Source organism: Alternaria alternata (assembly GCF_001642055.1).
Source record: "Alternaria alternata strain SRC1lrK2f unplaced genomic scaffold CC77scaffold_17, whole genome shotgun sequence".
Taxonomy (NCBI): domain Eukaryota; kingdom Fungi; phylum Ascomycota; class Dothideomycetes; order Pleosporales; family Pleosporaceae; genus Alternaria; species Alternaria alternata.
In genome coordinates, this window is record NW_017306206.1 from 229307 (window position 1) to 242260 (window position 12954).

Sequence of the window (12954 nt, forward strand, 5' to 3'; positions counted from 1 at the left end):
TTTCGGCATGCTTTCATATGAGGTACTACCTAAACAAAGCTGATACAGTGGCACTGAATTATCTATCGCGACACCTGCTGCAGTCGCAATCAGCGATGACGCACCTTGCATGGTACCAGCGGATGCGCCCGTGGATCCACAGCGCCTAACGTCATCTTCATGCGCCGAAGTTTTCAGAGACCCTGAAGCAATCTGCAGCGGGCACGCGACCTCTTACCCGAATGAGCGTCATGAAAATAAGAAAGAAGGTCCGAACCATCACGTTTTCAGACATACAGTTATCCACTGGCTCAAATGCCCTATATGAAAGCCAACTTTAAACAACTCTCTCCAACATAGCTAAGCGCATATTGAGTCCTACTGCAATTCACGGCTCGGCTATCATCAGGAAAATGACCATACTGTCGGACATCGCCTCAACCGTCAAAAACACACAACTCGTTCCACCAACCGAAGATGAAATTGCATCAGCAAAGAAGGCAAATCAAAACTCGGAAACTTCTCAAAGTCGACCAATCCTCGAAATCACATCCTACGACCGCTTCACACCACCATCTCCTAAACCAGATCTAGAATATGATTGCCGTATGACCCAGAACCCGTCCCCTCAAATGCGGAAAACATGCACCGGACTCGACTCCACGCTCCAAGACGAGCTCATGAGCCGCGAATCATTCAGCGACATTGTGACCCGCGCTGAGGACGATATTCGGCGGCTCATGGAGATTAAGGATGTACGAGCTAGTAGGGAGGGTGAGAAAGCGGTAGTACGAGTAGGATGTTTGTGTGGGAGTGGGCATCACAGGAGTGTGGCATTTGCAGAGCAGTTGGGTAAGATACGGTGGAGTGAGGATGACGGGTGGGAGGTTAGAGTTGTGCATAGGGATTTGACAGAAGGAGTGGAGGAGATGAAGAAAGCCAGGAGTAAGGAGATCGGAAAGAAAAAGATGGAGAAGGATGGAGAGGAAGATGAAAAGTGAGAGCTGTAAGAACTTAATGCTGGTTTGAGGATGAAGAAAATGGAATGACACTCAACCTAATAGCAACCACGGGTGTCTAGTCAAAGGCGCTACATCATATACTGCAGTCTTCTCAGGCGAACTCTTCTTCGCATCCATACCACCGCCACCTCTCAGGTTGCCCGACTTGAAATCTCCCTCCTCTTCTGTCCCACCCATCTCTGTGGGAGGATCCGCAAAAGGATCGTCAGGCAGATCCTCAGACATCCCCACAATCTGATCGTCCGCCAACCTCCATCTCCTCTCTTCTTCCTTGCCCGACTCCTCCTTTCTCAATCGCTGCTCATCAGAACAGACCGTTACGCCATATTTTCCAAGATATGTTCCCGCCTTCTTTACCCCATGCACGAATCTTCCTTTCTTACCCTTCTCGCTCGCCTCCTTCTCCTTACGTTCCATATCCGCCCACCCAATCTTCAGTCCGTGTTCCCGCTGCCAGATTCTCCAGATGTCTTTATCCCAGGTATTCTTCTTCGCTGCTTTGTCATACTTCTTGAACCACTTTTTCATGTTGGGAGCAGAGGGATCGGTATTAAATACGCGCCAACCCCAGTCTGTGACGTCTTTGGCGATGGCTGCGTTACGGGTTGTGAGGGTTTCTGTCGAGGCGGGAGTGAGGACTATGTAGCGTGCTGTCGTGGTGGGGCGCTCATCCCGGGACTTTGGGTAAATGAAGACATAGGACTCGGTTTGGTAGTAGGTTGGGATGGCGACTATAGTCACCGTTGTTGTTGTTTGTGGAGGCATGGTTGTTGAGGTCGCTGAACAAGACTGTGGAGTCCTGGTTTGATAGTGCTGTGATATAGTTCCTTGAGAGGAAGCAGTGAATGATGCTTATTGCTGATTGAGACCTTACGCTGTGAGGTAGCTCTTCTCATAATTCAGAGCATTCACATCAGCCACCCAAGCGGGTGAGTGTAACTTTAACACTGGATGAATTTTCCATTGATGTACAATTCGAAGATTTGTTGCACGAATGTGAATTCACAAGGTTTTCACAGGATTGCCAACATTCATTTGCAACTATCCCACGACTTGCCCTATTCAAACCACTTACGGACCTTCACAAATACAAGTTCAGATCTCACCATTACCACTCATGCAATACATTCTGCACGCACCCCGAAGCAGCATCGTCTTCTCCACCATCGACAGTTCAATATCGCGCTTTCTGCGGCGCCAACACAAGTGGGCCGGCTTCAAAACCGAGCGCGACACGCTGCCGGAGTACATCAGCGAATCGTGTATACGAGAGCTTGATGACGGAGAAGTTGAGATTGACGATGAAGCCCTGAATGGCAATCGCCTGTCCGAAGAGATAAGGTCTTTGCTTATACGAGATGGTTTCCTAGAGCCAGATTTCCGCTTTGTTGGGCGCTTGGTACACCCTAGAATTATGGATACCGCGCGCAGTAATCGAGAATCTACTAAAGCGAGAGTTGAAAGTTGGGATGAAGATGGCTTGGATAGACGTAAAAACTTACTCTAAAAGTATACACCGTGACTTATCCATTGGCATGGCAACGTAAACCACCGTGTATACCCTTAGGGCAGATTTTTAGCAATGAGCACAACTCAGAAAAAAAGTTTCATGTGCCATAGAAATGTGATCGTGATTCATATGCCTCCATTGGACGCGAGTCATACAAATATAAATTCTATCAACTTTTGTTCTTTCATGAAAAGGTGGCCTGAAGGTAGTCATAGAGTCTGGGTATCGCAGGAATGGGAAGGAAACGAGATGTAGTTGACAGGTCTAGATGGCCCACCCGGCTTTCTTCTTGGCAGCCTTCGTGGTCATGGTGGGCTCGGATGGTGGAGGCGGCTTAATGTCCTTGAGGTCTGGTAGTGGGTCGTTGTCTCGAATCTCGAGTATGGTCATCTGTGAGGCAAGAGTAGGTTGTTCGTCGCCTACAGGGCCACCTTGGAGGGAGACGCCGCCGTCTTCCTCTTGACTAAATTCGTCCTCCTCGCCGCCTTCATCGTCATCGTCGCCGTCAACCTCTTCTCCCTCTACTCCTGTGGCAATGTCTCCAGCATCACCATCGATGCCATGCTCCTTCATGTAAAGTTCCAGCTCTTTCGCCATCTTCTTGCTGAAGCCAGACGCTTGTACTTCGACGTCCAACCTCTTGACAAGCTTCTTGGTGGCATCCTTGAAGAACGGACCTGGCTCGTCGCTTTTGAAGCCGAATCGGCGATCGAAAAAGCGCTTTACGCAAGCGACATCGCGGTCAAAGTAGTATTCGGCATTGGCATGATCGATTGAGACCATTTGCGGGAAGTCAATAAGCGTGGGCACCAGTGACACGGTGTCGTCCTTTTCGGGTTTCTCTTCAATCATGATGTTGAACTCGTTGAAGTCACCGTGGATCAGACCATACTGCGCCAGACGAACGATGAGGGCGAGCAGTTCGGCGTAGAGTTCCTGCGGATCGCCAACTTTTGAGATTTGACGCAGAGGGAAACCGTCGATGAGGCTCATGATGACTGTATGTCTGTTCTGACCGACCGGCTCGGGCACTGGGAATCCTTCTGCTCGTAGAGCCTTCATGAACTCGAATTCCTTCAGGGCAGCGAGGCGCGACATGTACATCCACGACCCACCCTGGCGGTTGCGCAGATAGTCACGGTTCGCTTTGACGGTGCGGAAAGATATGCGGCCCAGACGGTGGATCTTGAGAACCAGCTGCTTGCCCGTCTCGTCGGCGCAGACAATGATATCCGACTCTTTTCCTATGCCGATCTGGTTGCCGACCGAGTAGACCGTCGACGCCTTCTGGTGGGTGTGCAGGGCAAGGTAGTCGAGCCCGCCGTATGTGAGCCGGTAGCCGTCATATTTGGCGTTTCGGACTTTGGCAATGAGGCCAATCTTTGCGAGGTTGGAAATGCACCTGTGGACGCCGGTGCCTGAGCGAAGGGCAGCGATCTGGGCAATCAAGGGGGTTGGTACGACTTCATGGTTGCGGCTGCCCATCTCTGTCTGTCATGGTCTTCATCAGCGTTAGTCCCCCACTACGTACGGAAAGACAGTGCGGGCGCATACCGCAGTGAGGACGCGCCAGTCGTCTGCGGCCAGATAGCGGATGTTCTTGACATTCAGCTTCATGGTGAGAGATTGTGCGACTCGGAAAGCCTTGCGGGTGCGGGTTGGGGAATACGCCGGGGTTTGGGTGCGACGACAATAATTTTTGGAGGTTTCTCGAAGGCCTGAGCGGCGGCGGCGGCGGCGCTCATCATCGGTGGACGGTGCTTGGCCCTAGCGCGGCGGAAGTGGTGTACGCGAAGCAAGAGCTGCCTCATCGACATCAATCCGCCATTATCACTCTCCCCACTTGACTTGCCTCTCGCTCTCCCGACCCATTTGAGCGGCCATCTACATCTCATAGCCCCCCCGGATTCCCCTTCACAGTCGCTATCCACGCCGCTCCGTCCCGACACACACTTCGCCGCTTGTCCTAGCTACATATCAACATGGCGAAGGAAGACGAGAAGAAGCCCACGGCCGCCGACAAGGGCAAGGGCAAGGCGCCGGCAAACAACGACGCGGACAAGAGCAAGGATGCAAAGCCAGATCTTGACGACAAGAAGGGCGGTGTTGCGACAACTGGCGGTATGTTTTGTCTTGGGCACAGCTGTAGTGGCTATCGTCATGGACATGCACTGACTGCGAACCACAGAGGAGCTTAGCGAGGAAGATCAACAGCTCAAGAGCGACCTGGACATGCTGGCAGAGCGGATACTGGTGAGCTGCTACCATGGAAGCTGCCCCTCGCAGCATGCGCTGACCTCATGTGTTTACTAGGGATCCGACACCAGCCTCTACAAGCCCGCGCTCGAACAGATCAAGGAATTCATCAAGACATCGACGAGTTCCATGACGGCCGTGCCCAAGCCGCTCAAGTTCCTCCGACCACACTACGAGGCCCTAGAGAAGGCCTACGCATCATGGCCCGCAGGCGAGAACAAGCGCTCGCTCGCCGACATGATGTCTGTTCTGGGAATGACGTATTCTGACGAGGACCGCCTGGACTGCCTCAAGTACCGTCTTGAGGCGCCCTCAACAGATCTCGGCTCCTGGGGCCACGAGTACATGCGCCACCTTGCGCTGGAAATTGGCACAGAGTACCAGAACCGCCTGAACGACGACAAGTCCACCGACGATGTCACCGACCTTGCCTCGAACCTCGTCCCCTTCTTCCTCAAGCACAACGCAGAGGCGGATGCCGTTGACATCCTGTCTGAGCTGGAGATGATTGATCAGATTGAGCAATACATTGACGAGAACACATACTCGAGAGTCGCTCTATACATGGTCAGGTAGGACATTGTCGCATTCGCCTACACGAGTGACACTGACATCAGCAGCAACGTACCCCTACTCACTTACCCGGACAACGACAAGTTCCTCCGCACTACCTACCGAATCTACGCCAAATACAAGCAGTACACACAGGCAATCGTCATCGCGATACGATTACACGAGACCGATCTCATCCACGAAGCCTTCAACGCTACCAAAGACAAGTCAATTCGAAGACAGATGGCCTACCTTTGCGGCCGACAGCGGATATGGCTCGACGTCTCCGAAGACGAAGACCCCGAGCTCCAGGAGTGCATCAACAACACGCGCCTGCCTGATCACTTCAAGGCGCTGGGCAAGGAGCTTAATATTCTCGACCCCAAGACCCCTGACGACATCTACAAGACACATCTTGAGAGCAGCAGGACTGCCGGACTCACCAACACCGACTCTGCCAGACACAACCTCGCCTCCGCCTTCGTCAACGCCTTTGTCAACACCGGTTATGCAAATGATAAGCTCATGCTTAACGAGAACACAAAGAGCAGCTGGGTCTGGAAGACCAAGGAAGAAGGCATGCTTTCAACAACCGCATCTTTGGGTATGCTCATGCTCTGGGACGTAGAAGAGGGTCTCGATAAGGTCGATCCCTACACACACGTTGAGGACGACATGGTCAAGGCCGGTGCCATGCTTGCTACCGGAATCTTCAACTCTGGTGTGCGCATGGACTCAGATCCCGCCATGGCCCTGCTTGGCGACGAGGACAATATCAACTCTAAGAACAAGAATATCCGCCTCGCTTCCATCATGGGTCTTGGTCTCGCCTATGCAGGGTCAAATAAGGAAGACCTTTTGGACATCCTATTGCCAATCGTCAGCGATACCAGCCTTGATATGCAGCTCTCTGCCATGGCAGCGCTGTCTCTCGGTATGATCTTTGTTGGTTCAGCCAACGGAGACGTCACAGATGCCTTGATGAACACACTCTTGGACGAGGACCGAACGAAGCAGCTCAAGGACAAGTGGACCCGATTCATGGCTCTTGGTCTTGCGCTACTTTTCTTCGGCCAGCAAGAAGAGGTTGACGTCATCTTGGAGACACTGAAGGCGCTCGACCATCCCATGGCCAAGTCAGCCTCTGTACTCACCGAAGTATGCGCGTGGGCAGGTACGGGTGCTGTGCTGAAGATTCAGCAACTGCTCCATATTTGCAATGAGCACATCGAGGACGAGAACGAGGAGAAGAAGGGTGACGAGCTACTACAGTCTTACGCTGTCATTGGTCTCTCACTAGTCGCCATGGGCGAGGATGTTGGCCAAGAAATGATCCTCCGCACACTCGGCCATCTGATGCACTATGGCGAGGCTAACATCCGCAAGGCTGTGCCTCTCGCTTTGGGTCTCATCAGCCCTAGCAACCCGCAGATGAAGGTTTACGACACTCTTTCGCGTTACTCTCACGACAACGACAATGATGTCGCCATCAACGCCATCTTCGCCATGGGTCTCTGCGGTGCTGGTACCAACAACGCCCGTCTCGCACAACTGCTCCGCCAATTGGCCAGCTACTACCACCGTGACCCCAACGCTCTCTTCATGGTACGCATAGCACAAGGTCTGCTACACGCAGGAAAGGGCACACTATCCCTCAACCCATTCCATACCGACCGTCAGGTATTGTCTCGCGTAGCGGCTTCGGGTCTTCTCACTGTTCTTGTTTCCCTGATCGATGCAAAGTCATTCGTTGCTGGTGACTCACATTACCTTCTCTACTACCTCGCTACCGCCATGTCACCGCGCTTCCTCATCACGCTTGACGAGGACCTCAAGCCATTGACGGTCAACGTCCGCGTTGGTCAGGCTGTCGATATTGTTGGCCAGGCTGGTAGGCCAAAGACCATCACCGGATGGCAAACACAGAGCACGCCGGTACTGCTGGCGCACGGCGAGCGAGCCGAATTGGAAGACGAGAAGTACCTTAGCCTCACCAACGTACTGGAGGGCGTGGTCATTCTGCGAAAGGTATGATATTCCAACTCATTGTGATCTTACTAGCCAGACTAACATGATTTGTAGAACCCAGAGTGGGAGGACTGAAGGACTCCGGTGAGAGGCGGAAAGAAGGAAGAGATGTCTAGGACATCGCGCAGGGCATATAGAGGGTCTGCACCAAGCATTTTGGCATTCTAATAGCATTACGGTCCCTGCCTCAACCCTCGCACTGACACAACGACAAGTCCGAGGGGCACACCGTTGTATATATAGATGTGCAAGAGCAATGAACTGAAATGAAAGTATTGACACAAATGCTCCTTTCAGCGAAGTCTAGCGTGAATATAAATGCGACAGTGACCAAGGTCAAGCTACAATTACCACAGAAGCACGCGATGCCCTTTCACTACACCCAGATTGGGTGCCAAGATATTACAAGGTTCTTTCGTCGTCTCATGTTGACACGGTGAAGACTCAATGCGAATCTGATGTGGAGTTGAACGGAACGAGTCGTTGGCACCTGGGCGGGAAGAGGCTTTGGAGATGTCAGAGGGAACAACTATTGAAGAGCAAACACCAGCACAAATCTGAGCTGGAAGAAGATCTATTATACGACGAACTATCGAGACTACGACAAATCCGACCATAGCCCTAGCCACCGCTGATGAAACCTGCCCTTGCCATCGATGAGAAAGAGATACATTGAATGACCCACTAAGATCCTTTTGGTTTGCTGGCTTGCCCAGATGCTAACAAATACTTCTAAAATGTGAAAGAAGCAACTGAAATATATTAGTTGAAAGGAAAACGCGAGACTGGACTGCCGATGAGAAGGATACGTTCGAGGTGCTGGCGCCAAGAGCAAAGTATTAGGGGCCCAACGATGTGGGCATGGAAGTCAGAACAAGCGACAGAAAGGAACGACGAAAGCGTCGTGTCGTGGCATGTTGATATAGCGTGGCCTTCGTAGAGTATACTTGTGGTATAGGATCGATGCCAAAAGGAGTCTCCAAGGAAATGTGACTGGAGGATGGTGAAGAAGCGATCATGAAGAATAGTGCGTACACGAAAGGTATATCGATGGTCGACCCGGAAGAGGCGGTGCATGCTTAGTTGGTGGGGCTCGGTGAAGCAGACGTATCGGCCTTCACAGGAGTGGCAGGGTTGGTCTTGACATCAACACCGTTGTCAGAAACACCATCATCGCTCTTGATGGGTCCGCCCTGAGGCATATAGTAAGATCGGGCTGGGCCAAGGGTCGATGGCACTGGTGGTGACCATGGCTGGCGCTGGCCACGCATGAACATCTCGAACTCGTTGGCATGACCTGCAGGTATCGGAGAGACGGAGAGGTAGCGTTCGGGCGTGCCCAGTGCCCTAGCCTGGGCAACACCGACCTCGTACTCCGCAGCACGGAAGACACGGCCAGCTGCGGTCTGCTGCTTCAACATCTTCTGCTCGTGTGTATCGGAAAAGCGGATCTGAATGAGGTGCTCTTCGCCGCCGGGCTTAGACACAGGAGTGTTGTTGAACTCTTTGATGACCTCGTCGCAGATATCGCGAGATTCAAAGCTATAGACCGTTAACGACGTTCAGATTGGTAGCACACGGGTGAACTACCGAGCAAAACCGACACCACGGCCGGTACCGGAAGAGTCACGAAGTATCCTGCTCGAGCAGACCTTGTGAGGTGCGAAGATGGAGGCGAGCTCATGTTCGTTCATGTTTTTGGGGATGTTGGATACGTAAAGATTGGTGTTACACTCGTCGGCGAACTTCTTGAGTTTGGAGTAGAATGATTCCTAGAGAGCGTCAGTGAAGTTCATTGCATATGAGCGTAAGGAAACATACCCGAGCAAAGCTGACTTCGTATCCGAGGTAGTGGAAGCCGCGGATACAGTCCTCAGCGTCTTCGAAGTTATGGTACTTGATGAATCCGAAGCTGCGAAGGATAGTCAGTCATTGGGGCGATGGGATGCTTGGGGAACTGCTTACCCCTTGCAAAGGTTGGTCTTCAGGTCGATGATGGACTTGGAGCTCTGGATGTCTCCGAAACGCTTGCCCCATAAGTGAAGCATCTCGTCAGTGGTCTCGGGCAACAGGCCTCGGATGTAAACGTTGGTCTCACCAGTCTTGTTCTCCAGGCTACGGTCGAGTGGCTTGTGCGGGGAGCTAGGAGCGGGAATGGCCCGAGGAATGGGGGGCTCCTGGTGCACTAATGCCAGTAGATTGGGAGGCAATGTGGGCATGGTCTGCTGCTTCGGGGTGGGCGCCATGACCTGGTAGGGGTGGACCAGCTGTGATGGCGAAGGAGTGGCACTGCTGGAGTAGAGGGCATTCGGCGAGCGATCCATAATAGCCGTGTTGTTGCCAAAGCGGTGATACATACCACCACTGCCGTAAGGTGTGCCTGGGTTGTCATTCTCGTTGGAGGAGATAGAGTCACGACGCGGTGTCATAAGCGACGGCATCTCGGCGGAGGACATTCGAGCAGCCCATGCCGGTGGTATAGCGCTGTTATCGATGACAGCTTGGCCATATTGGTAAGCTGCCTGCGGAACGTACGCACCGGTGTGGTTGTACATGCTAGGAGAAGCCGCCATGGCAGTCTGCTGCTGAGCACCAGGCATCATCTGATACATGGATCCGAGAACCTGCTGGTTGGGAACCCAGAGTCCTTGACCATTAGAAAGAGGAATGTTGCCATAGTCGGATGAACCCCCTGAAAGTGCAGAGCTAGCAGACTTGGAGGTAGCGGACGAACCGTAGGATGCGTGCATGTTGAGAGCTGCCAAGTTGCTCGTCAGACCTTGCATACCATTATCACCGTGGGGGGACATAGGCAGACCTCGAGGGAGGTATTGAGCGCTCCCGTGACCTTGTCCGTGCTGGTTGTAGTTGTTGAGAATGTGTTGTCCCTTGTATCCCGCGTTGGGAGGCGCGTAGCTCTGCTGGCGACCGTTGGTAGACATTGTAGCGAGCTCTGAAGTGACGCTGACCGAAGGAAGAGTGAAAGACCGATGAGGTCTCCGGGGCTGGAATCTGAGGCTACGAGCAGGGGCAGGTAGACTGAAGGATGCAAGCCTGAGGACGACTGCGACGAAGGATCTCAACAACGAGCTTGGCAGACAGACTGAGATGCAGAGAAGAACGTTGCTCTGCTCGAAAGATTAGCTTTTATCCATTATGGGGAGGCTGGGGTTCGGCCTAGCAAGTTTGCTCGGTGATCGATGAGGACGAGCAAAGCAGGCCTCGCCAGCCAATGTGGGGGAGGAGCTCACTAGGTCTGGCGGTGGCAGAGCGGGGCATGAGGCAGAAAAATGGGATGGTGAAAGTGAAAGGGACTTACTGGGCCGTAAATGTCAAACTTGTGCAATGTGCGGGACTGGTAGTGACTCCAAAGCTGCCGAGACGTCAGTATCGGAATGCTGCATGACAGTGAGAGATAGGTTGAGACGGAGACTGACTGACCTGGGAAAAGCTACAAAGAATGTGGCCACTGATGCGTATTGGTGAGAAAGAAGTGAAGAAGAGTGAAGAAGAGACGAGGGACGATAGGATGAGGCGAGCTGTTGTACTCGATGATGGCGTCTAGGCGTAGCAGATGGGGAAAGAGCAGTCGCGATGTCTCGGTGGAAGACCACCGGCGGACTGTAACCGGCAGCCTCAATCTCGACAAAGGGAAGTTGCGAAGAGGAAATGTGACAACACAGGAAACACTCACATTCTTAGTGAATTCACTCCGAGCAAGAATGGACGGATGAGAACATGCAACACTCGCACCCTGCGTATCGTGGCTTCTCTGTCTGGCTGTCGCGCCGCGGCAGTCTCTGAGTAATATTGTTGAAAGAGCTGTTAGATAGTGATGTCAAACCTGGCTTTCGAGCGAAGCTGTGGTGCTGTCCTACTCACCGTGGTGCAAAACGTGTTGCTCTTATATATCCGCTACAATCAAGCACGCACAGTGTTGAATGCGCGTACCAGGAACACGGTATCGCGAGCGCTGCAAGCATAACGAGTCGCATCAGTGGTGCACTCCTCGCACATGCATCTTTGCAGCCATGCCTTTCTTGGACCGGTGTGCGTAGCATACAAATGACAAGGCGTCAACTGGTACGTGTCGAGTCTAACTTCCACTTAAGTAGCCAGCTTCTCACTGTGGCAATGGCTGATGCAGCCATGTCGCCCTTGCAGCAGGGCTGAACAGTCTCGTAACATGACGTCGAAAAGAAGGTATGTCATCGTTTGTTGAGTTGCGGACAGTATCCACGCACGTCGAATTGAACAGACGCGATGACTTTGGCGCGCAGGCTCTCGTTATGAAAAATAGACCTGTCGTTTCCTCACCTCCACGCATTGATCAGCATGCGGGTACACGCAACAGCCCTTCCCAGACCTCGAGACATGCCCAGGTTCTGTTTGAAGACCATCCAGTCTATTTGGCGCTTAGTGTGGCTACACAAACAGGGTGACTCTCTTACAATGCTTTACAGCAAAACTGCCGCCATCCCATCACAGACCTGTAATAGCTTGACGGGGCGGCGCACCTGTTGCACGCCCGTAACCTGCGCGACGAGCCGGCGCAGTGCAGCCGTTGCCGATTGTAAAGCTTCGAGTCGCGGTCTCGAGACGGATATGGAAAAGTCCAGCTGATGTCATTGGAGATGCGCCGTCGTCCGAGAATTTCTTGATATGCAAGGCGATAAAATCTGCATTCTCGAGGCTATTGATAGGGCACATGAATATCTGCACCAAGACGCAGATGCAAGGAGTATATCCGACGCCTGTGGCCCGACCAACCTCGCCGCTCATACAAGACAAGCGCAACGAAGATAGCCATGTGCGATGAACCTTTCCGAGTATACTTAAAGATAGTATGAGTTATGGATAGGTGTCGAACAAGCTGGCAGCCCTGTACCTAGTGAGAGACAAGGTACTAACCTGCATCGTGTACGAGATCCTCAGGTGCTCCACCAAAGACCTGATGGCGCTGGAGTGATACAGACTCACGAATGGAACATGTCCCGCTTCCTCGCGTGTTGCGTGGGCGCAAGCGCACTGATTACCGTGTCGCATATGTTGCAAAACAACTATCCGGCCGGTTGTCCGGCTCTTGATGCGGCTGTTGTAGGTCTCGTGGCAGTGTAGCGACAGAGGAGAGTTAGAGAACATCTACTCGTGCCTAGACTCAGCAAGTGAAGGACACCTCCAAGGGTCCATGTCGGGTGGCGTTCTGGTACACAATTATTCGTCGATTGCTCCATAAATGCCTGCCTGTAAGGTCCTTTTAGGATCTGTGCATGCTGTGCGCGCGGAGAAGCATGCAGTTTGTCTACATGCATGTCTCTCCAAATTCTGCGTTTTGTACTGAGCTGCTTGACAAATGTTTCGTTGCGAATGTTCCAACGTGACCCGGCTTGACCTCAAACCTGGAATTCATATCTTCCTGCTACCATGATCGCAGAAAGAGACATACTACGCAGATCGGCTCTTTCTAGTCGCATCCGCGAGGTGACACAGAAAGCAGATGAGGGACAGCCCGGCCTCATATAAGCCTCGCTAAAGTTCATGGCGTTTCGAAGCACTGCGTTCTTCCGGGTTTCGAGCCAATGCCCCGCATGCTCAGGTTGCGGCGGT

The 12954-nt window shown here is 52.6% G+C and overlaps 6 protein-coding genes across 6 annotated transcripts; 3 read left to right on the forward strand and 3 right to left on the reverse strand.

The window, feature by feature from the left end:
• Window positions 1–111: 111 nt before the first annotated feature.
• Window positions 112–1183, forward strand: CC77DRAFT_1022698 (hypothetical protein). The gene has a single exon (XM_018525521.1). It carries the CDS (start codon window positions 393–395, stop codon window positions 978–980), a length of 588 nt encoding a protein of 195 aa, XP_018383227.1. The 5' UTR covers window positions 112–392; the 3' UTR covers window positions 981–1183.
• Window positions 1007–1804, reverse strand: CC77DRAFT_237100 (hypothetical protein). The gene has a single exon (XM_018530788.1). The coding sequence runs from the start codon at window positions 1764–1766 to the stop codon at window positions 1032–1034; it is 735 nt and encodes a 244-aa protein (XP_018383228.1). The 5' UTR covers window positions 1767–1804; the 3' UTR covers window positions 1007–1031.
• A 314-nt stretch (window positions 1805–2118) lies between these two features.
• On the forward strand, window positions 2119–2508 carry CC77DRAFT_1011053 (hypothetical protein; the record flags this gene model as incomplete). The annotated part of the gene is made up of 1 exon (XM_018523683.1): window positions 2119–2508. The coding sequence occupies one exon, from the start codon at window positions 2119–2121 to the stop codon at window positions 2506–2508; it is 390 nt and encodes a 129-aa protein (XP_018383229.1).
• A 267-nt stretch (window positions 2509–2775) lies between these two features.
• On the reverse strand, window positions 2776–4187 carry CC77DRAFT_994300 (serine/threonine-protein kinase RIO2; the record flags this gene model as incomplete). The annotated part of the gene is made up of 2 exons (XM_018536441.1): window positions 4066–4187; window positions 2776–4002 (listed from the first exon to the last, which is right to left on the reverse strand). Exons 1-2 carry the CDS (start codon window positions 4126–4128, stop codon window positions 2776–2778), a joined length of 1290 nt encoding a protein of 429 aa, XP_018383230.1. The 5' UTR covers window positions 4129–4187.
• A 145-nt stretch (window positions 4188–4332) lies between these two features.
• On the forward strand, window positions 4333–7629 carry CC77DRAFT_994302 (26S proteasome regulatory complex, non-ATPase subcomplex, Rpn1 subunit). The gene is made up of 5 exons (XM_018536442.1): window positions 4333–4632; window positions 4700–4764; window positions 4825–5339; window positions 5388–7347; window positions 7402–7629. The coding sequence occupies exons 1-5, from the start codon at window positions 4494–4496 to the stop codon at window positions 7420–7422; spliced, it is 2700 nt and encodes an 899-aa protein (XP_018383231.1). The 5' UTR covers window positions 4333–4493; the 3' UTR covers window positions 7423–7629.
• A 300-nt stretch (window positions 7630–7929) lies between these two features.
• CC77DRAFT_994304 (hypothetical protein) lies at window positions 7930–10289 on the reverse strand (the record flags this gene model as incomplete). Its single annotated transcript, XM_018536443.1, has 4 exons — window positions 7930–8889; window positions 8938–9119; window positions 9169–9259; window positions 9313–10289. The coding sequence occupies 4 exons, from the start codon at window positions 10287–10289 to the stop codon at window positions 8427–8429; spliced, it is 1713 nt and encodes a 570-aa protein (XP_018383232.1). The 3' UTR covers window positions 7930–8426.
• Between the last annotated feature and the right edge of the window lie 2665 nt (window positions 10290–12954).